This window comes from Adiantum capillus-veneris, chromosome 15, assembly GCF_014529385.1.
Source record: "Adiantum capillus-veneris isolate H3 chromosome 15, ASM1452938v2, whole genome shotgun sequence".
Taxonomy (NCBI): Eukaryota; Viridiplantae; Streptophyta; class Polypodiopsida; order Polypodiales; family Pteridaceae; genus Adiantum; species Adiantum capillus-veneris.
In genome coordinates this window covers 61,228,050-61,249,374 of record NC_140945.1, presented here as the reverse complement: position 1 = coordinate 61,249,374, position 21,325 = coordinate 61,228,050, and the positions used below count along the sequence as shown (strand labels likewise).

The 21,325-nt window shown below is 43.1% G+C and overlaps 1 protein-coding gene across 2 annotated transcripts in view; it reads right to left on the bottom strand.

Moving 5' to 3' along the window:
* Window positions 1-17,884, bottom strand: part of LOC147440760 (uncharacterized) — a 54,955-nt gene extending 37,071 nt beyond the window's left edge. The window contains exons 1-2 of one of the 2 annotated variants that reach the window (XM_086482597.1): window positions 17,503-17,884; window positions 16,647-16,742 (exon numbers count right to left, since the gene is read on the bottom strand). In XM_086482597.1, coding sequence (XP_086338723.1) covers window positions 16,647-16,742; window positions 17,503-17,830 — 424 coding nt within the window. In that variant the 5' untranslated portion in view covers window positions 17,831-17,884. The remainder of the gene's footprint in view (window positions 1-16,646; window positions 16,743-17,502) is intronic. The other variant, XM_086482598.1, reaches the window with a different exon arrangement.
* Window positions 17,885-21,325: the final 3,441 nt, after the last annotated feature.

Sequence of the window (21,325 nt, the reverse complement as noted above, 5' to 3'; positions counted from 1 at the left end):
GCAGCTGCTTTTGGGCTGGCTGAACTAGCACTGGCAAGCTTTTGGGACAGTTTGCTTTAATTTTGAAAGCTTTTGAGTTAACTTTTGGGGCTCTGCTTTTGGGGCATCGCTTGTAAGAATAAATAAGCCTCAGGGGCTTACTTCTCTGGGCATCTGGACGCAAAGACCGAGAGTGAGCACCCGCGGGCTCTTGTACTTTGCACATAGATTAATATAAAAAGAAATACCGAAAGGGGCGCCAGTCTTTGGGGCCAATACCTCTTGGCACGGAACTACGCCGGGCCGTGTCGTCTTTTGTGAACTATTTTAAAGTGAATCTCTGCGATGTCGCGGTAGAATCTTGACTTGGGTGTCCATGTTTGTTACAGTGGTCTCAGAGTGCAGCCGCGGTCGATTTCTCTGCTACCGGGAAATCCGATCCTTTTCTCGCGACACTTTTGGATTCCAAAAAGAATCAATCGACTTCTTCTGCATCTGTTGATGCGGGAGGAGATCACGAAGAAGATTCAACTGAATTAACAGAGGGAGAGTACGAGCACCTCGGCCTACTCAGTACGAACTTCAAGAGATGGAACGTCGACAGCACGTTAATGAGTGCACGAGTCAGATGATTAAATTTGCAAAGGACCCTCACTTTGCAAAATTTTTGTCTCAGCAATCTATCGCAGAAGTGCACACTCAGTGGCAAAAAGCCACCGAACCACCCATCAACCGGCAATCAAGACCTCCTTCTCCGAGGATGTTTAAAGAACAAGAACTACAAGAGGTGGTTCAGACTCAGATTAGTCAGCTTTTGGACGCGAACAATCAATCCAAAAAGCAAGTGAAAAAGCGCACGCAAGAAGGGGATTGACTACCCTGGTTATTTGGGCCGTCAATCTTCTTTTGCATCTGGAAGAGAAAGCAGAAGAAGCATGTACATTTAAAGGATTACCCAGCAGTTCTTCTGTTTCTTCTTCTTCTTCTCTTGATAGTTCTTCTAGCTCTTCTGACTTGAGCGAGGAGGACAGAAAAAGCAAAAAGCAAAGCTTTGGGAAGGGCAAGAAAAAGGCAAAGAAACCAGATTTCGCCTAGTTTCTGACAGTTCTACAGAGGATCATCCTCTGACAGTTCAGACTCCGATGACCATATGTTTTATGCAAAGAAGAAGCATTTTTACAGAGCCAACCAATATGACTTCCTCGAAGACAAAAGCAAGAAAGCAAAAGAATTCAAAGAAGGGGACAGTCGATTAAATTTGAATCCTTTTCTTGGTTCCGAGATGCTCCAAGAGCTTTGGCCTTCATTCGGTAATTTGACATAGCCTTCTCTATGGGCACTACTCAGAGCACTCCAAGATTAGGAGGGCTGCATCTTTTCTTAAAGGCAATGCTCGAACATGGTGGTCCACTCTTCTTCTGAGGAAGGAAGCTCCAGTCAAGTTGTTGAAATTCAAAAGGCTCTTTATTTCTTCTTAGCTGACTTTGGAGTAAGAACGAGGTATACGAACCGCTTGGAACCATGTTTGGATGACCAAGGGAGATTCTTTGGACACTTATTGCGATAGATTTTGGGACTCTTTTCTACCGACCTCTTCATTTAAGAAGGTCTCTTTTAAGGAACAGATTGAGCGGTTTTGCTGCGGACTCCCTACAGAGATCCAAGACTACTGCCTAGAACAAAAGTCAAATTCTTTTCAAGAATTGATTGGTCATGCGAAACGGGGTTTCTCGATACATTTGTGAAATTTGACTTACCCCACTGATGAGATCTTGGCTCAGAGAACTCGACAGATCTCCAATAATGAAAGTAGAAAGAGAGAGAGTTCCCAAGAAAAGAAGGAAAAGGATACTCAACCCCGGCTCATTCTTCCAATTACATTAGAGAGGGGAAGTGTTTTGGCTGCCGGGAACATGGGCACATCTCCGCAAAGTGCTCCAAAAAGGCACAGCAAGAACAGACTGAAGACAAGCCAGAGAGTTTGAGAGCAGCAGAGGAACGTGGCAGAAAAGGCAAGATGAAAGCAGGACTGGTACCAGATTGTATGGGTGCTGACCCAAGCCTGATTGATGAAAATATAGAACTTTGCCGAGCTTCGGGCAAAGTGAAAGACCAAGAAGCCCTGATTTTCTTCGATGGAGGAGCCAAGGACAACTTTATTTCACCTGAATTGGCGGCGCGGCTCGAGATTAAAGCCGACAGGATGGGACCGCCAGCTAGCGGCACCCGGACGGGACATAGCCATTACAACTGTCATTGGCAAACTTCGGTTGCATTGTCAGGGGTATTTAGGGCATTGCCCTTGAAAGGTTGTGACGTCCTCCTAGGAGTCCCTTGGTACCATAAGAACAACACCAGACAAGACATAGCCATTACAACTGTCATTGGCAAACTTCGGTTGCATTGTCATGGATATTTAGGGCATTGCCCTTGGAAGGTTGTGACGTCCTCCTAGGAGTCCCTTGGTACCATAAGAACAACGCCGTGGTCGATTATCGGGCAAAGAAAGCAACTTTGACGAACGAAAAGGGCCGAAAAATTGTACTTGATGTAAAACTGAAGGGCAAGTCCGTCCCTATTGTATCGGCTTCAACCATTTCCAAATTTATGAAATCCGATCTCTTTGTTTACTTGATCTACTTGAAAGAGTTAAATGATGAACACAGAACGAGCATGTCTGAACTTAATAAAGAACGCCAAGATTTTCTCCACTCTCATGCCGATTGCTTCTCTGAGGGCCTGTCAGGCTAGTTGGCCCCATCTGGACCAGAGGATCACACCATTCATCTGATTCCTAGAAGCACACCACCGAACCAGCCACCTTACAGTGTTAGCCGAGCCCAGAATAAAGAGATCATGAACCAAGTGAAAGACCTTCTCGAAAAGGGTCTTATCCAGCCAAGTACTTCACCCTATTGCTCTCCGGCGTTGTTGGTATTAAAGAAAGACGAATCTTGGAGAATGTGCATTGTTACAGAGCTCTCAATAAAATCACCATCAAGAACAGATTTCTGATTCCAAGGATCGATGATATTCTTGACCGACTTCAGGGATCCTCTTGTTTCAGCAGGATTGATTTGAAAAGCGGATATCATCAAATCCGAATCGCGCCGGGAGATGTCTACAAGATAACCTTTCCGTAACAAACTGATAAGTGTCAAAGCACTGTAGAATGGAGCCAACTTGCAGATGCCGGTCAAGGGGCCTAAATAGAAGAAGCAGAAGCAACAGAAGAAGAAAGCAGCAGATTTCTGCCGGCCTGTTGACGTGGCAGATTGTACGGATTTTCGAAAATTCCGCTGATTGCTGACGTGGCAGAATTGTACAGACTTCCGCTTTTTACGCTGGCAATGCTGACGTGACAGGACTGTACGGATTTCCATGATTTACGTTGGTAGCTTTTCGGCTTTGCTTTTGGACCAGATGAGCTTCGTGCTCAGACTCCAGACTTATTAGGCACTCCCACCCTTACTTCATCGCCCATCGGGCGCGCTCGTGTCTTCACCGCTCATGTCTTACATGGCATAAGCCAAAAAGATCACTTGCAAAGAAGGATCCAAGATTTATTTCGAGCTGTTGTTTTTCTTAGAGGCAGTGCCATGCAGATGTTGATAGCTACCAAACAGCATACTCCAAGTACTTGGCAAGCTTTCAAGAAAGTGGTTTCTGACATCTTCCTTCGGAGTGCAACTTCTGGCAGAGGGGTATCTTGAAATGCTTGCCATGGAAACCCTAGCAAATTATAACTTGAAATTTCTCGACATCTCCCAGTAGATGTCTCTTCACGAGCAGATGACCTTGGAGGTTTAGTGTGATTGCTATCTTGGGACTACCATCGCCGCCAAAGAAACATTGTTTGTCCAAGAGCTAATGGACCATGCTGTGCTCGGCTACAACCTTATGGAATGAACCTAACCCTAATTTTTTGGTGCAAGTTTCAGGATGGAAAGTCAGTCGACTTTTTGAGCTCGACTAATGTCGAGATTGCTTTTTAAGTTTGACTTCTGTTTGAGAACTTGTTTAGTGATCTTGTTTGAAATGGATGGTATCTATTTTGAACCTGTTTTGGTGCCGATTTGAAATGACTCTGGTTTTAATACTGGTTTCATTGATTGAGGATTTTACTCCCGGATGGAGAAGCGAAAAATATTGTTTTGGTAATGTTTGAACCTTGGAACGACGCAGGCCGATGCCTGGGGAGCGTTCCGTTGTATGTTAAAAACCTACGAATGACGTGGGCCAATGCCTGGGGAGTGCTTGATTGTATGCTTGTAAAATAATTGTTGTTGCGACTACCGGCCCGGACTTGGATGGTTGTGCGGGAGGAGTATTAAGAAGTCTGAGCAATGGTTACTCTCAGCACCTCCAAACGACGCAGGCTACGGTATGGGGGGGCGTTTGGTTGTAAAAGGCCTCTATATCTCCCGGCCCGGACCTTTTTAGGTTATGCGGGAGGAGTGATGAGGGAGTCGTTGTATATCTCCCGGCCCAGACCTTGTTAGGTTATGCGGGAGGAGTGTCCATCGACGACTCTATGTTTCTATGTCTTGTAACATGCATATGTGAGCATTTGTGTTGCATTGTGATGTGCCAACCACTGAATATTCCTAATTGGTTGAGATTGCCTGGGTATGTAATTTTAGTGCATCAAGACAACCGTGGAAGATCAGTACGGTCTGGGTGTGATGGCTAATTTTACTACACGGAATATCAAGAGTTCCGATCTGGACGAAAGGCGAAGCTAACTCCTTGATCAAAAGAGCCGAAAGGAGAAGCTAACTCCTTAACAAAAAGAGCAAACTGAATGTCCCTCGGAATGACCCTCGGAAATTTTTTACTTGAGTTGTTTTGCAAATATACTGTAATCGCGGACGATTACTCTCTTTCAAGACGGCCTTTTTGTAGCAAACTGACGAAGTGTCAAAGCCCTGTAGAATGGAGCCAACTTGCAGATGCCGACCGAGGGGCCTAAACCCTAGAAGAAGCAGAAGCAACAAAAGAAGAAAGCAGCAGATTTCCGCCGGCCTGCTGATGTGGCAGATTGTACAGATTTCCCAAAATTCCGCTCACTGCTGACGTGGCAGAACTGTACGGATTTCCGCTTTTTACGTTGGCAGTGCTGACGTGGCAGGACCGTACGGATTTCCATGATTTACGCTGGCAGCTTTTTGGCTTCGCTTTTGGACCATATGCTTTTGAGTTTGAAGGCTTTTTACTGTAAACTGCTTTGGGGCCTAGGGCCTTTAAATATGAGTCCATGGGCTCATTCTCTGGCATGCTTCCTAGAGAAGGTGCAGAGTCTGGAGTACCGGCTTGTACTGTGTTGCTGCAATATAAAGAAATACCTAAAGGGGTGCCAAGGTTTGGGGCCAATACTCTCTAGGGTGGAATTCCGCCACTCCGTGTCGCGTTTCATCTCTCTCTCTCAGTTCAATTGTTATTGAAGTGCTAAAAGTCTATTCAGTCTGTTCTTTTCTATTGGCACGTGGTGCCCGTCTTGTGACACTTTCGGAGAGCTTCCGTTTGTATGGCCTTACCAATGCTCCAACGACTTTCAACCGAATGATGGATAGGATTTTCCGAAAGCATAGATCATTTGTCGGCACCTTCTTTGATGACATTATAGTCTTCTCCAAGGATAAAGCAGAACATAGACACCATTTGCTACAGGTCTTTCAGGCATTGCAAGATCACAAGTTAGTTATCAATACCAAAAAGAGTGAATTTTTCTTGCCGGAGATGCACTTTTTGGGACACATCGTCTCAGCAGCAGGAGTACAGATGGACCCGGCCAAGATTGAGACTATACCTGATTGGCCCGATTTGAAGAATGGAGCAAACTATGTTCTTACTACCAGCGGTTCATTCCAAAGTTTGTAGAGGTCGCTTCCCCTTTGCACATTCTGACACAGAAAGGAGTCCCTTTCTCATGGGGACCCACAGAGGTGAGTGCCTTTCAGACACTGAAAGAGAAATTGACTACTGAACCAGTATTGACTTTGCCGGATTTGCAAAAGTCATTTGAAGTATATTGTGATGCTTGTGGTTGTAGTCTGGGAGTGGTCTTAATGCAAGAACGCCATGTCATTGCCTACGAAAGCCGATTGTTTTCAAGGCCGGAATTGACAACAAAAATTTATGAGAAAGAGCTTTTGGCAATGATTTATGCTCTTACTAGGGACATTACCTACTTGGAGCCAACTTCACAATCTTCACTGATCATCAGACTTTACGCTACTTCTTGTCACAGAAGCAGCTTTCGGAAATACAGATGCGGTGGGCTAACATCTTGTCACAGTTTCACTTCCAGATTGTCCATGTTCAAATACAGAAGAACTTGGTGGCAGATGCTTTGTCTGGAAGCAGCCAGTCTTGGCTATTTCCGCCATTCATCATAGAAGCTTCGAGGACATGGTTGATCACTACGCCACATATCCGGATTTTTCTGATGCATTCACTCGAATACAAAATGGGGAGGTAGTAGCGGGATATTCCATACGGGATGGCTACTTGATGAAGAAAACGATGTTGTACGTTACACAGCCGTTGAGGGAAAAGGTTTTGATTGAGTGCCATTGTCCACTTTTTCCAGGTCACCGCGGCATCGACACCACCTTGAAAGGTGGGGAGCGTTACTTCTTTTGGTCGAGACTCAAGAAAGATGTGGACGACTTTGTACGCAGTTGTTTAGTATGCCAGAAGGTCAAATTTGACACGCATAAGGCACAGGGATTCTTACGGCCTTCCCCCTTTCCCACCCGCCCCTGGGAAAGCATTGCAATGGATTTCATTTTTAATCCCCCGAAGACACAGAGTGGGCATGATGGCATTTGTACTGTCATCAACAGATTTAGCAAGCAAGCTCACTTCATTCCAGTGAAGAAAACAGTCAAGCCGGATCATTTAGCGAGACTGTTCATTGCACAGATTTTCAGACTACATGGCATGCCTGAGACAATAGTCTCCGACAGAGATCCCCGATTCACGAGTTTGTTTTGGTGGGCTATTTGGGAGAACATTGGCACAAGGTTGCAGTTCTCGTCATCTTTTCACCCGCAAACAGATGGGCAATCTGAGATTGCAAATTTAGTTGTACTGGATTTATTGAAGTCTTACATTTCTGATTAGAAGACTCAATGAGAATTTTTTTTGCCATTGGTGGAATTTGCCTACAATAACACGATCCACTCTTCGACGGAGAAGGTGCCATTTAAGATCATTGAAGGTGCTCCGAGGGTTCCATCCTTCCTTAGCACAAAAAATAAAATTTTTGAAGCCGACCACTACACAAGGGACTTAGTCGCTGCATTTGCCAAGGTCCGGGAGGCTTTAGCGAAATCTCAAGAACGACACAAGAAGGCAGTAGATCGACACTGTCGCGATTTGAAATTAAAGGAAGACGATTGGGTGCTCTTACGTTTTGAGAAGGCACGCCTAAGAAAGAAAAAGGGAAAGGAGCGGCTTTTTCCAAAGCTTAGCATGAGGTATTATGGCCTTTCCAGATAAAAGAAAAGATAAATGATGTCTCCTTTAGACTAAAGCTGCCCGATACTTGGAAGATTCATGATGCATTTCATGTGAGTCTATCGAAGCCTTTTAAAGGCGATGTGCCCGATGAGACAGGGAGCCAGATGAGCAACCCGAAGTGGAGAAAAGCGAGAAGATACTCGTTCCAGAACAAATATTGGCACACAAAGACAAAGATAAAAGGTCAAGTGATTAGGCGGTTCTTGGTTAAGTTCAAGAACTATCCTGCATTGGATGCGAAGTGGATGGAGGACCTAGCAGATACTCCTTAGATTTTGGAACTTTACCTTGAAGCATTCGTTTTAGCATAGTCTACACCGATAGAACCCCGACTTCAACGAGGGTGAAACTAGTGCAGTGGATTTACACAAGAGGGGAGTCACTCCTCTCCTTTGTCAACGGATTACCTTGATTTTGAATAGAGTCACTGATGTCCCATTTGGGTTTCAGGGATACTAAAAGGCTGAGTAGTATTTTGTTGTATGACTTTATAACTGGAATTCCCGAAAATGAAAATGATTGATTTGTACTTGACTTGTTTGAGTGCAGGAACTTAAAGACGAAATGACTGCAACATTTCAGTCTCATAAATCTCTATAGACATGATTGCAATAAGGATTAGTTAATCGGGCATCCATGAGGTCTGGAATGGATCTAGATGGGATTACTAAATACGGTGCCGATTGGTCATGGTCTGAGATTTGGAATGAATTTGTATGTGATTTGTCATGTTATGTCAAGTGATGTTCTGTGATGTCCGGTGATGTGACTGTCGTCTTGTACAAATGCTAGATGTGTCATGTCTAGTACGTCGGTAATAACAGTTAGTGTCTACTAGGACAAGTTATGGCCTCTGTCTGTTTTGCAGGCGTAATCAAGGGCGATTACAATTCTTTCAAGAGGGGGGTATGTCACAAACTGGTGACGTGGTAGGCCCCAGCACACATACACCATGCGACAAGAAATGCCACGTGACAGCAAGCCCCGGAAAACGCGCCGGAAAATGCGTCAAACGACAGGCTGACGTGGCAGTACATATGGACCTCCGCAATTTCCACTGACATGCTGACGTAGTAGTGTATGGATTTTCGAAAATTACAGTGCTGCGTTTGGGCTGGCTGAATTAGGGCCGGTACGCTTTGGGGACAGTTTGCTTTAATTTTGAAATCTTTTGAGTTAACGTTTGGGGCTCTGCTTTTGGGCCTTCCCTTGTAAGAATAAATAAGCCTCAGGGGCTCAATTCTCTGGGCATCTGGACGCAGAGATTGAGAGTGAGCACCTGCGGGCTCTTGTACTTTGCGCACAGATTAATATAAATAGAAATACCGAAAGGGGCACCAGTCTTTGGGGCCAATACCTCTTGGCACGGAACTAGGACAGTGTCGTCTTTCGTGAACTGTTTTAAATTGAATCTCTGCAGTGTCGCGGTAGAATCTTGACTTGGGGTGTCCAAGTTTGTTACACTCTCTTCTCCTCCCTCTTTCTCTCCCCCTCTGCACATCTCCATTGCATTCTCTCAGCCCCTCTCTTCAACGGAAAGTAAAAGGAACCATCATTAAAGCACAAAGGAATCACTAACGCAAGGAACGAAGTTGAAGAATTTGTGGAAGTGTAAAACTAGATATTCACCTTTTCAATTCCGTTGCACCTGACATGTGTTCCACAGTTCATTATCTAGGAGTATTATATTTCGGGCATGATGTGTTCACAGCTCATGAATGGGGATTCTTGGACCTAGTGTGGTCTACAATTCAAAGTTTCTAAAAAGGCGCAAGATGGCATTCTCAGGTACAAAGTTGAGGATAGCAAATCCGAGGTATATCCCGCATTACCAATGTTGCTGGGGTGTCCATGGTAGCTTCTTCATCGACTTGGTCTCACTCTTGATGTCCACTATGAGCTGCAGAGAGGGTGCTAAAGTTTTGGCATCTGAAGTGAACTGCCCAATGTGATCCCATTATTTAGTTTAGCTTTCAAGTATTTATTTTACTTATTTGACAAAGTCTAGGTAGGGCAATTTACCGAGGTTGCTATATAAGCAACCCCTTGTCTCCATTGTATACACATTCAATTATTCATTGCCAAGGTTGATTAGTTCAAAAGACTCTCTCTCTCTCTCTCTCTCTCTCTCTCTCTCTCTCTCTCTCTCTCTCTCTCTCTCTCTCCCTTTTGTCTCTACGCTTCCGAATGTCGACTTGATAGATGAAGCAGACGGTGGTTTTAAAATCCGCCCACATAAAAAATTGGGGAGGATTGTGCAAACTCCTCGTGTGAGGAAACTTGCACGTCTTTCATTTTTTCCAAAACATAAGAATGGAACAACATAAAACAAGAATGACCTCATTAAGAAAATCCAGCAGCTCTTAGCTTAGATCATCTTTAACCATTTGCACATGTTCTGTGTAAGGTACAATATAAAAACGAACATTAATCATACCACTCCCATTGGGAAACAATCACATTATCATGCAGTTGACTTAGATTGCCCTTAACCGTTTGCACATGTTCTTTCCAAGGTGTAACGGGATGGCACAATGTGCCAACGAAAAAGAACACACTGAACAAACTTTCGACACTTCAAAACAATAGAGTTGGACGAGAGAGCACGACACAAGAAATGCGAAATGGCAGAGATCCACCCCCAAGAGAGCACTGACCCCAAACCTTGGCACCCCTTTCGGTATTTCTTTATATTGCTTCAACACATTACAATTGTTGAGGGTCTTGCTCTGCTTCTGCTCTTGCGAGAATGCTAGAGAAGAGACCCCCATGTTGTATTTAAAGGCCCATGGCCATTCAATAGCAGTACATGAAAAGTCACAAGTCAATGTGAAACGCGGGCATCCGTACACATCATCAGGTTTTTACGCAAGTTTTGAGTGTGTGTGGGTGTTGGCTTTGCTTTTTGAACTTGGGCCCCATCAGACGGAGTCCCATAAGTTGGTGGGAGTTAGGAATTTAATCCCAACCCCTTCTTTAATACTTGGGCCACTTGGCGAGGAACTCTAAGCAGGTAAGAACTTCTCCTTTTGCTCCTGCTTCTAGGTTAGGCCCCTCGGCCGGGATCTGCAGGTTGGCTAGGGTTAGGCTCACGGAGCCCTAACCCAATCGGTCTTTAGTGGCTTGACACATCAGCAGTTTGTGACACAAGATACAATACAAAATGGACGTTGATTGTACCCCTCCCATTAGGGAACAATTACATTATCACAAGGACACCCAAAACAGACATAGGGTACATAATTGTTTTACACATAGTTACCCAGAACGGGAAATCGGAACGAGGAACGGGGAACAGCAACATGCATGAAATGCCATTCCCTGTTTCAGATACTCACGTTTGAAACACGGAACGGGAAATTGATTTGGAAAAAATGGCCATTCCCTGTAACTATGGTTTTACAAGCTTACGCAACAGTCACATTCCTCAAGAGTAGGAAGGGATCGTCACATAACGAACTTGTCGTAGCTCTCTCTCTCTCTCTCTCTCTCTCTCTCTCTCTCTCTCTCTCTCTCTCTCTCTCTCTCTCTCTCTCTCACACAAACTGGTGACATGGAATGCCCGGACACACTCACATTGGCTGACAGCAAGGTACAGGTCCGCGAGCGCCGACAGGCTGACGTGGCAGGATGTACGAACTTCCGGATTTTGCGTCGCGTCGTTTCACGCTGACAGTGCTGACATGGCCTGTCGTATGGATTTGCTGCTTTTGCACTGGCTAAAATCGTACGCTGCCTGATTTTGAAGCTTTTGGCTCAATTGCTTTATATTTACAAGCTTTTAAAGTTGACAGCTTTTGGGGCTCTGCTTTTGGGCATCCCTTGTAACCAATAAATAAGTGGGCAGGGCCTCACTTCTCAGAGTATCTGGACGCAGAGTCTCAGAGTGAGCACCTATCCACTCTATTGTACTTTGAACACAGATTAATTTAAAAAGAAATACCCAAAGGAGCGCCAGTCATTGGGGCCAATATCTCTAGGCACAGAACTACGCCGGGGGACCGTGTCTACTCAAGTGTGAATTGTGAACTGTTTTGAAGTGAATCTCTGTTGTGTCGCGGTAGAATCTTGACTTGGAGTGTCCAAGTTTGTTACAGTGGTATTTGAGCGCGGCCGATTTCTCTTCTACCGGGAAATCCGATCCTTTTCTCGCAACACTTATGGATTCCGATAGAGAACAGTTGACTTCTTCTGCATCTGGGAATGCGAGAGGAGAGCACGAAGAAGATTCGCATGAAGAGTATGGCCCACCTCGGCCTACTCAGGCAGAGATTGAAGAGATGGAACGTCGACAATTGGTTGACGTCGCAACAAAGATGCTGATCAACATTGCGAAGGATCCGAAATTTGAAAATTTTTTGACTCAGACATCCTTCGAAGAAGTGCACACCTAGTGGCAAAAGGCCACAGAGCCACCCATCAAACTGGCACTCAAGAAACCTCCTGCTCCGAGGATGTTTACATAACAAAAATTAGAAGAGGTGGTTGATGCATGGATTAGTCAGCTTTTGGACGTGAATAACAAAGCTAAAAAGCATGACAAAAACCAGAAGAAAGGAACCGACTTCCCAAGTTACTTGGGTCATCCATCTACTTTTGCATCGGCAAGAAAGAAGAAGAAGCGTGTACAATTTGAAGGACTATCCAGTTCTTCTTCTTCTTCTTCTCCTTCTCCTTCTGACAGTTCTTCTAGCTCTTCTGACGCGAGCGAAGAAGACAGAAAAGGGAAAAAGCGAAGCAAAAAGCAAAGCTTTGGAAAGGGCAAGAAAAAGGCAAAGAAGCCTAAGTTCCGCCCAGTTTCTGACAGTTCTGCAGAGGACTCGTCCTCAGATAGTTCGGACTCCGACGATCACAGATTTTACGCAAAAAAGAAGCATTTCTATAAAAGCCAACCAGCATGACTTCCTCGAAGATAAAAGCAAGAAAGTTAGAAAGTTTAAAGAAGGTGGACAGTCAATTAAGTTTGACACTTTTTCTGGATTCCGAGATGCTTCAAGGGCTTTGGCCTTCATACAGCACTTTGACATAGCTTTCTCAGGAGGGCATTACTCAGAGCACTCCAAGATTCGGAGGGCTACCTCTTTCTTCAAGGGAAATGCTCGAACATGGTGGTCCACCCTTCTACTGAACAAGGAAGCTCCGGTTAAATGGTTGAAATTCAAAAGGCTTTTTATTTCTTCTTGGCTGACTCGGGAGTACGAACGAGATACACGAACTGCTTGGAATCATCTTCGGATGACCAAGGGGATTCTCTGGACGCGTATTGCAAGAGATTTGGAGCTCTTTTCTACCAGCTTCTTCATTTAAGAAGATCTCGTTTAAAGAACAGATTGAGCGGTTTTGCTGCGGACTTCCTACAGCGATCCGAGATCGCTGCTTAGAACAAAAGTCAAATTCTATTCAAGAATTGATGGGTCGTGCGAAACGGGATTTTGCCATACATTCAGGCAATCTGACTGACCCCACTGATGAGATCTTGACTCAGAGAACACAACAAACTTCTAATAATAAAAGTAGAAAGAAAAAGAGTCCCCAAGAAAAAAAAGATAAGGATTCACGACCCCCACTCACTCTTCGAGAGAGGGCCAATTACATCAAAGAGAGAAAGTGTTTTGGATGCGGGGAACACATGGGCACATCTCCGCAAAGTGCCCCAAAAAGGCACAGCAAGAATAGATTGAAGACAAGCCAGAGAGTTTTAGAGCAACAGAGGAATGTGGCAGAAAAGGCAAATGAAAGCAAAACTGGTACCACATTGCGTGGGGCCCGAACCGAATCAGATGAACGAAAAGTATAAAACTTTGCCGCCCTTGGGGCAAAGTGAAAGATCAAGAAGCCCTCATTTTTCTTTGATGGAGGAGCCAAGGCCAACTTCTTGAATTGGCAGCTCGATTTGGAATTACGCCCGACAAGCTGAGGCCACAGGCGGAGGCGGACGGGATGTTGCCATTACACCAATCCTTGGCAAACTTCGTTTGCAATGTCAGAGGTGTTTAGGGCACGAGGACTTCTACGTAATACCCTTGGGAGGTTGTGACGTCCTCCTCAAAATCCCTTGGTACCACAAGAACAATGCCGTGGTCGACTATCGGGCTGAGAAAGCAATTTTGACAAATGAAGGACCAAGAGATTGTACTTGATGAAATTCAGTTTCTTTACTCGATTATCTCGAGAGAACTGAATGATGATTGAAGGTCGAATATGTTTTGACCTCGAAAAAGAACACCACGAGTTTGTTTTGGAAGGCTATTTGGGAGAACATTGGCACTCGGTTGCAGTTCTCATCATCTTTCCACCCGCAGACAGATGAGCAATCTGAGATTGCAAATTCAGTCGTACTGAATTTGTTGAAGTCTTCTTCTTTGGATCAGAAGACTACATGGGGAAAGTTTTTGCCCTTGGTGGAATTTTGCCTACAATAACACGATCCACTCTTCGACAGGGAAGGCGCCATTTGAGATTATTGAAGGTGCTCCGAAGGTCTCACCCTTCTTAAGCACGAAAAATAAGATTTTTGAAGCCGACAAGTTCACGAGGGACTTGAACTTGGTCCAGGAGGCTTTAGAGAAATCTCAAGATAAACATAAGAAGGCAACAAATCGACATGGTCGCGATTTGAAATTAAAGAACGAATGGGTGCTCTTACGTTTTGAGGAGGCACACCTAAGAAAATGAAAAGGAAAGGAGCAGCTTTTTCCAAAGCTTCGCATGAGATACTATGGACCTTTCCAGATAAAAGAAAAGATAAATGATGTATCCTTTAGACTGAAGCTGCCCGATACTTGGAGAATTCACAATGCTTTTCATGTGAGTCTCTTGAAGTCTTTTAACGGTGATGTGCCCGATGATGGGAAGCCCGATGAGCAACCCGGAGTGGAGGAGAACGAGGAGATACTCGTTCCAGAATCGATACTGGCACATAAAGATAGAAAGATAAAAGGTAAAGTGATGAGGCAGTCCTTGGTTACATTCAAGAACTATCCTGCATTGGATGCGAAGTGGATGGAGGAGGAGGACCTAGCAAATACTCCTCAGATTGTGAAACTTTACCTTGAAGCATTTGGTTTAGCATAGTCTACTCGATAGAACCCCGATTTCAGCATGGGCGAATCTAGTGCAGTGGGTATGCACAAGAGGGGAGTCACTCCGCTCCTTTGTCGACAGATTGCCCCGATATTTTGATTTGATATAGAGTCACTGATGTCCCTTTGGGTTTCAGGGATACTGCTGAGCTGACAGTATTCTGTTGTATGACTTTATGAACTGGAATTCCCGATAATGAAAATGATACTGATTGATTTGTACTTGACTTCTTTGAGTGCAAGAACTAATAGACGAAATGACTGCAGCATTTCGATCTCATAAATCTCTATAGACATGATTGCAATATGGATTAATTAATCTGGCATCTGTGAGGTCCCGATTGGATCTAGATGCGATTGCTAAATACTTTGCCCATTAATCATGGTCTGATATTTGGAATAATATTTTGAATGTGATTTGTCATGTGATGTGACTATCGATTGGTACATGTGCTAGATGTGTTGTTCCTAGTGCGTCGGTACTAACAGTCAGTGTCTGCTAAGACAGTTTATGGCCTCTGTCTGTTTGGCAGGCGTAGTCGAGGGCGATTACAATGCTTTCAAGAGGGGGGTATGTCACAAACTAGTGATGTGGCATGCCCGAACACACTCACATTGGCTGACAGTAGGGTACGGGCCCGCAAAGAGCATCGACAGGCTGATGTGGCAGGATGTACGGACTTCCGGATTTTGCGCCACGTTTCACGCTGACAGTGTTGACGTGGCTTGCCGTACAGATTTGCTGCTTTTGCGCTGGCTGAAATCCTACACTGGCTGATTTTGAAGCTTTTGGCTCAGTTGCTTTATTTTTACAAGCTTTTAAAGTTGACAGCTTTTGGGGCTCTGCTTTTGGGGCATCCCTTGTAACCAATAAATAAGTGGGTAGGGCCTCACTTCTTAGAGCATCTGCACGCAGAGACCGAGAGTGAGCACCTACCCACTCTCTTGTACTTTGAACACAAATAAATACAAAAAGAAGTACCGAAAGGGGTGCCAGTCTTTGGGGCCAATATCTCTAGGCACGGAGATACGCCGGGCCGTGTCGACTCAAGTGTGAATTGTGAATTGTTTTGAAGCGAATCTCTGTTGTGTCGCAGTAAAATCTTGACTTGGAGTGTCCAAGTTTGTTACACTCACTCTCACTCTCTCTCTCTCTCTCTCTCTCTCTCTCTCTCTCTCTCTCTCTCTCTCTCTCTCTCTCTCTCTCTCTCTCTCTCTCTCTCTCTCTCTCTGTGTCTCAATGCAATTCACTGCAGCAAACGAAGCACTCTAGTTATTTTGGTGAGACTACCATCTATGTCTCAGGTCACATGACATACTTTTCACTCATAGTTGATTATAGTATTGTTTCTGTAGGTTTTGTGGATTGGATGGAGTCTCGTTTGTCATCCATTGCGTAATATAAAGTTTTTGGAGATTGTTGTTGTTGTATGTATATTTGAAAGGTTTGAAGCTTTGTATTTGTTGTTCACTTCTAACTGTTAAGTATTGGTCCTTGGATGTCTCAAGTGATCGCCAATATCTCTCAATCGTACGAAAGCCTCAGATTTATAGTTTATGGAAATCTTGGTTAGTAATTTTAACATTTGTGGAGTGATACTTATGAACTTATCATAAACCTTCTAGAGTATTGTAGATTTTAAGCTTTTTTAAAATAACATCTGAGTTTTACTATCTAATAAGTCAATCCATTCAACCCTACGTAAAGGATGTACCAAACACTATGTACCTTATCACCTTGTCCCTAACTATTAATTAAAAGTTAGAATCCTCTTGCGCTGTATTTCATCCGATTACTCACTGGAAGGACATAACGTTTCATTATTGGTAGCAGATTGTTTTGTTCCCCTCTTGTTTCTCTTCATCTACAGAAGTTGCTACTTACATCTGTATCATTGACGTTCAATAGTAAAGGACTCATAGGATAAATGATGTGCATAGCAATCACCTTCTTTACTCTTCAAAATTACTTACTTCAAAAACTGTCAAAATTAGGAGAATCCTTACAAACATAAAATGACAATTAGAGACAACAAATGCAAAAGAGGATAAACTAACCAGCTGAATTTTCAGCAGGTGCTGGAATGTACTCTGAAGGATCCTCTTTGTCTATGACAGACGAACTCGCGTCATTGAATAGAGAGGTAGAAAACCCTAAAATAGGTAACAGGCCTGTCAATTCTTTCATTCATGACATCATTCACCATAGGATAGCAAAAGCAAAACAAGAACAGCTCCCTCAGCAACAAAAGCCAAAAGGATTGTTATTCTTTGCTGTCTTATATAAGTGGCAGGAACATTAGTAATGCCTGCGTGTCTCTTGCGCACTATTCTTGCTACCTTATACATGTGGCTCAACATAGGAGAGGAAGTTTTGCTGAGTGATGCCCATGTGTCACTTGCATGTTAAAATGATTTACTCATCTTGAGCTATGCAGACTAGTTAGCATGAGACAGAAGGCATTCCGAGCATCATTATGTGTGTGTGTGTGTGTGGTCAAAAGCCACAGTTAGGCATCCCCATAGCTAATACGAAGTGAACCATGCTCGAACGGCTCCTCCGGTGAGTAGAAACTACTCAAATGTGGCGACTCCAGTGAGTAGAAACTCTACGAAGGGCAGCACCACCACAGAGAGCAAACATGTGTAAGAGGTTCCAAGGAGACCTGGCAACCTTCTTGTTTATGAAACTAAATGCCTTTACCATTACGCTAACTCACTTTGGACGACGAGACGTCATTAGATTGCTCATAATTCATCATAAGGCAGCTCACTAAGAGAAGATAGTAGCAGAAACAAGACATCAGCCTGTATTGTTCATTCCTAATGCATTAATCATGTACGCTAGTGTCAGATTGAAAGACGTGTCAAAGAACAATGTCTTACAGCTAAAACTAAGAGACTGTTGACTTACCCAACAAGCTTTCTGATGACTCTGAATAGGCTCCATATTCGCCCTTAAGAAATGCAGAGAGAGAGAACCACGTGTCGTCGGAGCCCAACGACTTCTTTGTGTTAGTTCGATGAAGTGCACCCTCGTCCATGGTGCCCATGCCTGACCAATGTCGCGTATTAATGACGAAATCAATCTCTCTCTCTCTCTCTCTCTTACAAAGAGAAGCCCAGTAGGAGCGGCGCCGGATTGGGGTGACGACGAAGGAGCAGGAGATCGTAGGGGATGGGGAGCTGCCGAGCATCCATGGGTGAAAGGCTTCAGTTGCCACCTTGCGTGAGAGACCCATACAGTCTTGCTCAGTTGGCCTTGCCCCAAATAAATTTGCCGATAATGATATGTAAATGATGTGTTGATGCGGTTTAGTATTGATATGTTGGCAGTTAGAGAAACCTTGTTCACACAGTGGATTGTATTGATATGTTGTTGCCAACCTTGTTTACACATAGTGGATTGTAGTGTACTGACATGATCATTGAGTAGGTGAATCATATCATAGGAGTATGCAAGGCAAACAACATTGTTTTGTCAGGATATGAGAAAACCATATGAGTAGTTAAACTTTTTGTCATGCAATAAGGAAATGACATTAATTGCAGACGATTTATAGTGCACGTCATACAAGAGTGTCATACAGAAGTATGGTGGAGAGTTGGCATTGTCTCTCCAAAAATTATAAGAAATGGAAGTCCAAGCAAACACATGGACATGGACATGGACATTTGGATGTAAATGATGAAACTTTATAACTTCTTGACACAAAGTTTTATCCATCGGTTTGTAGACACTTCTGTTGCGATTTTCTCCCGTTCTTATGGACTACTCTAACCAACTCGTTTTTCAGCTTTGTAACTTGGCAGACTTTGTCTTTGCTCCTTTATTGATAACTTTGATCGCCGCCGCTGGCCAAATCTAGTTGCCTTAACAAATGCATCATGCCAACATGTCATACGTAGAGAGTCCTACGCCACGAAGTTCTTAAGCGAGATGTCACTCTCCTATTTTTTGCATGGGATCTTCCCAAGCATGATTCATGTCCTTTGGAATCGAATCAAGCATGTACATATGTTGCTACTCTTGCAACTCTCACCTCTTTGGCTAAAACAGATTATATCATTGCAGCTCGGAAGTGAACCATCTAGATTTCATATGACTTTTAGAGATGACACATCAATGGGGTACTCAAAAGAAGGCCGGTTCATCCTCATTGAGCTTAGTCTCAAGGTCCTCTTTAGCACCTGTATTTTGAAACAGGATTCTGAATCCATTAATATCATAATTAGGGTAATCCATCATATCCAAGATCCCTAACGTTATTAGTTGCTTAGCTCCCCATCTCCCCAATAAACTCTTTCTTAGTGTTGCCTAGAAGAGCCATTTTCATCTCCTTTGTGATAATAATCTTAGAAATCGTCTGGAGATATGTTGAAGTCTTATTCATACCAAAGGGATTAGATTCCACATCCAAAGAGTTTTTTTAATCGGTCTTGCCATGTCTTTTGGCCCACATCCCTCACAAAAAGACTAATTGTATTCCCAATTATGGAAACAAACTTACCCCATAGCTTTTATCTCTCTTCGCAACATCTTTTACCTCAACAATCATACATGGGGCAATTTGCAACATATGCACAATCCCTTCCTTAATTTCACTCATGAAAGCCTTCAAGTTGCACAAAGCAACCATAAATCATGACAACTGAAATCCTACCTCGATAAACATTGAATAGCTCAAGTGCATGTGGTTGATGTCGCTTTAAAGAGCTAGGGTGTCAATCATCTTGATCCCTCCTATTTCGGTCTTTCCATTCATCATCTTGCTCCGGTCTTTGTGTTCATCATCGTTGTTATTACCAACATATCCATTGTATTTATCTCTGCGATCATCATGCTCTTTGTGAGTCATTTGATAACCTCCACTATGGTTGCAATCATTGTGTCAATCATGTCTATGTCAATCTCCATCATCGTCTCTTTTGCCACCTATGCCCTTTGTGTTGACTATTGCACTCACTTTTGCTTTCATGTTTACCATCACTATTGTTTTTGTGGTGTTCATCTTCTTTCAACTTAGCCTCGTGTTCAAGCCTCTCATGAAGTTGAGCATGCATTCCCTAAGAGTCTTTATCGGCATAGCGTGCAATAGAACCTACATGTTTTTCTTATCATGAGCCAACCACCGTCTTGCCTCCTTTGCATCATCCACAACCTTGCTCCCTGCACCACCTTGCTGATTGTGCAGCGTGTGTCAAGTGGGGATGATTAAATTATTGTAACAAGTGTTAAAGCATGCGAATTTGCAGCGTGTATCGAGCCATGGAGAAAAAATCGGAGCAGGCTCTGGATTAAACTAGGATGCTCAAAAATCTGGAGCAGTGTCTGAATTAAATCAAGTGAATCAAAGCAATCTTTGTCGGTGAGTTGCAAAGAAAAATTGGAGCAACACGGAGAAAAACTCGATCAGCATTCAAACTTTGGATTAAAGCAGTAAACCAGCCTATGTTGAGCTATGTTGATTGAACTAGTCTTGCTTGGTTGGCCTTGTCGTGACAATTTCATTTCTCAAGATATAGTAAAATACTATTGGAGAATATTTTTTAGCAAATAATACATCAAGATGAACATAAAAGTTTTTTTCGAAACATAATTTTTAACATGAAAATCAAATTGTAATCATTACATTACAATCGAATACTCTCTTATGTATGCATCAACATAAAGCACTCATCTTATTTGTATTGGTTTCATTTGAATAATCACGCACTTCAAAAATCTTTCCTTTGATGAACTAAGGGCAAAAGTTGAAAAATGTTAAACTTTCCATATCATGAAATTTTTAAATTATCAAAAAATGAGATAGTGCACGGTCTACGTGAGTGCCGTACAAAAATATGGTGGAGAGTCAACAATGTGTCTCTCCGAAATTTATAAGAAATGGAAATTGTGCCTTGCCCCGTAGTCCATTTCCCACTACAAAGGTTGGGTGTATGCATGATAACGTGTACCCAATTTCAGTAGTTTCTTCCTACAGACCTACCAAAAAACAATATGGTTTTTTGACACTACTATGTATATCTGGCTTTGTTGCACATACTTTGAAGAGGAAATATTTGGTGGCCACACAAAACACATAGTGTTAAACACTATGGAAAGTTTGATCTTCAATTTTCCAAACGAAAATGGCAATTTTAGTGTGCAAGGACTACTTTGGTTCAACCTGTCACAACATTGTGCCCTTGATGAACAAATACCTATATCTTTATATGAACCTTTAACACCTATTTAGAAAAATAGGGAAAAATTCATACATTTGGGACGATTCTTTGTGTCTCATGGACTTGAGGTAAGGTTGTATTGTACTAGGTTGTTGCACATATGAAAACTGAGATACAATGTTTAGTGGATTCTTATGAGTCTGCAAGATCCAATATGGTCCGTTTTCAACAACCATACTATACACTAGAGTGTTTTTGCACATGTTAGTTTACAAATACACACGCGCGTGCGCACGTGCACACACACGCACACAAACATGCTCATGCACCCAAAATTTTCTTCCCACACATGCTTCATTTGATAAAACAATTAAAATGTAAGTTGCAAGAAAAACTTGGGTGACTAAAGTGAAAAAAAACACCATTCATATTGAATAAGATTTCTTGAAGATTACAAAGGTGGGATTCCATTATCAATGTTGATAATGACCATAGCTGTGGGTGGACTAATTGGAACCATTGCTAGAAGATTACAAAGTTGAAAGGCGGATGCTAAGCGATCATTCCTC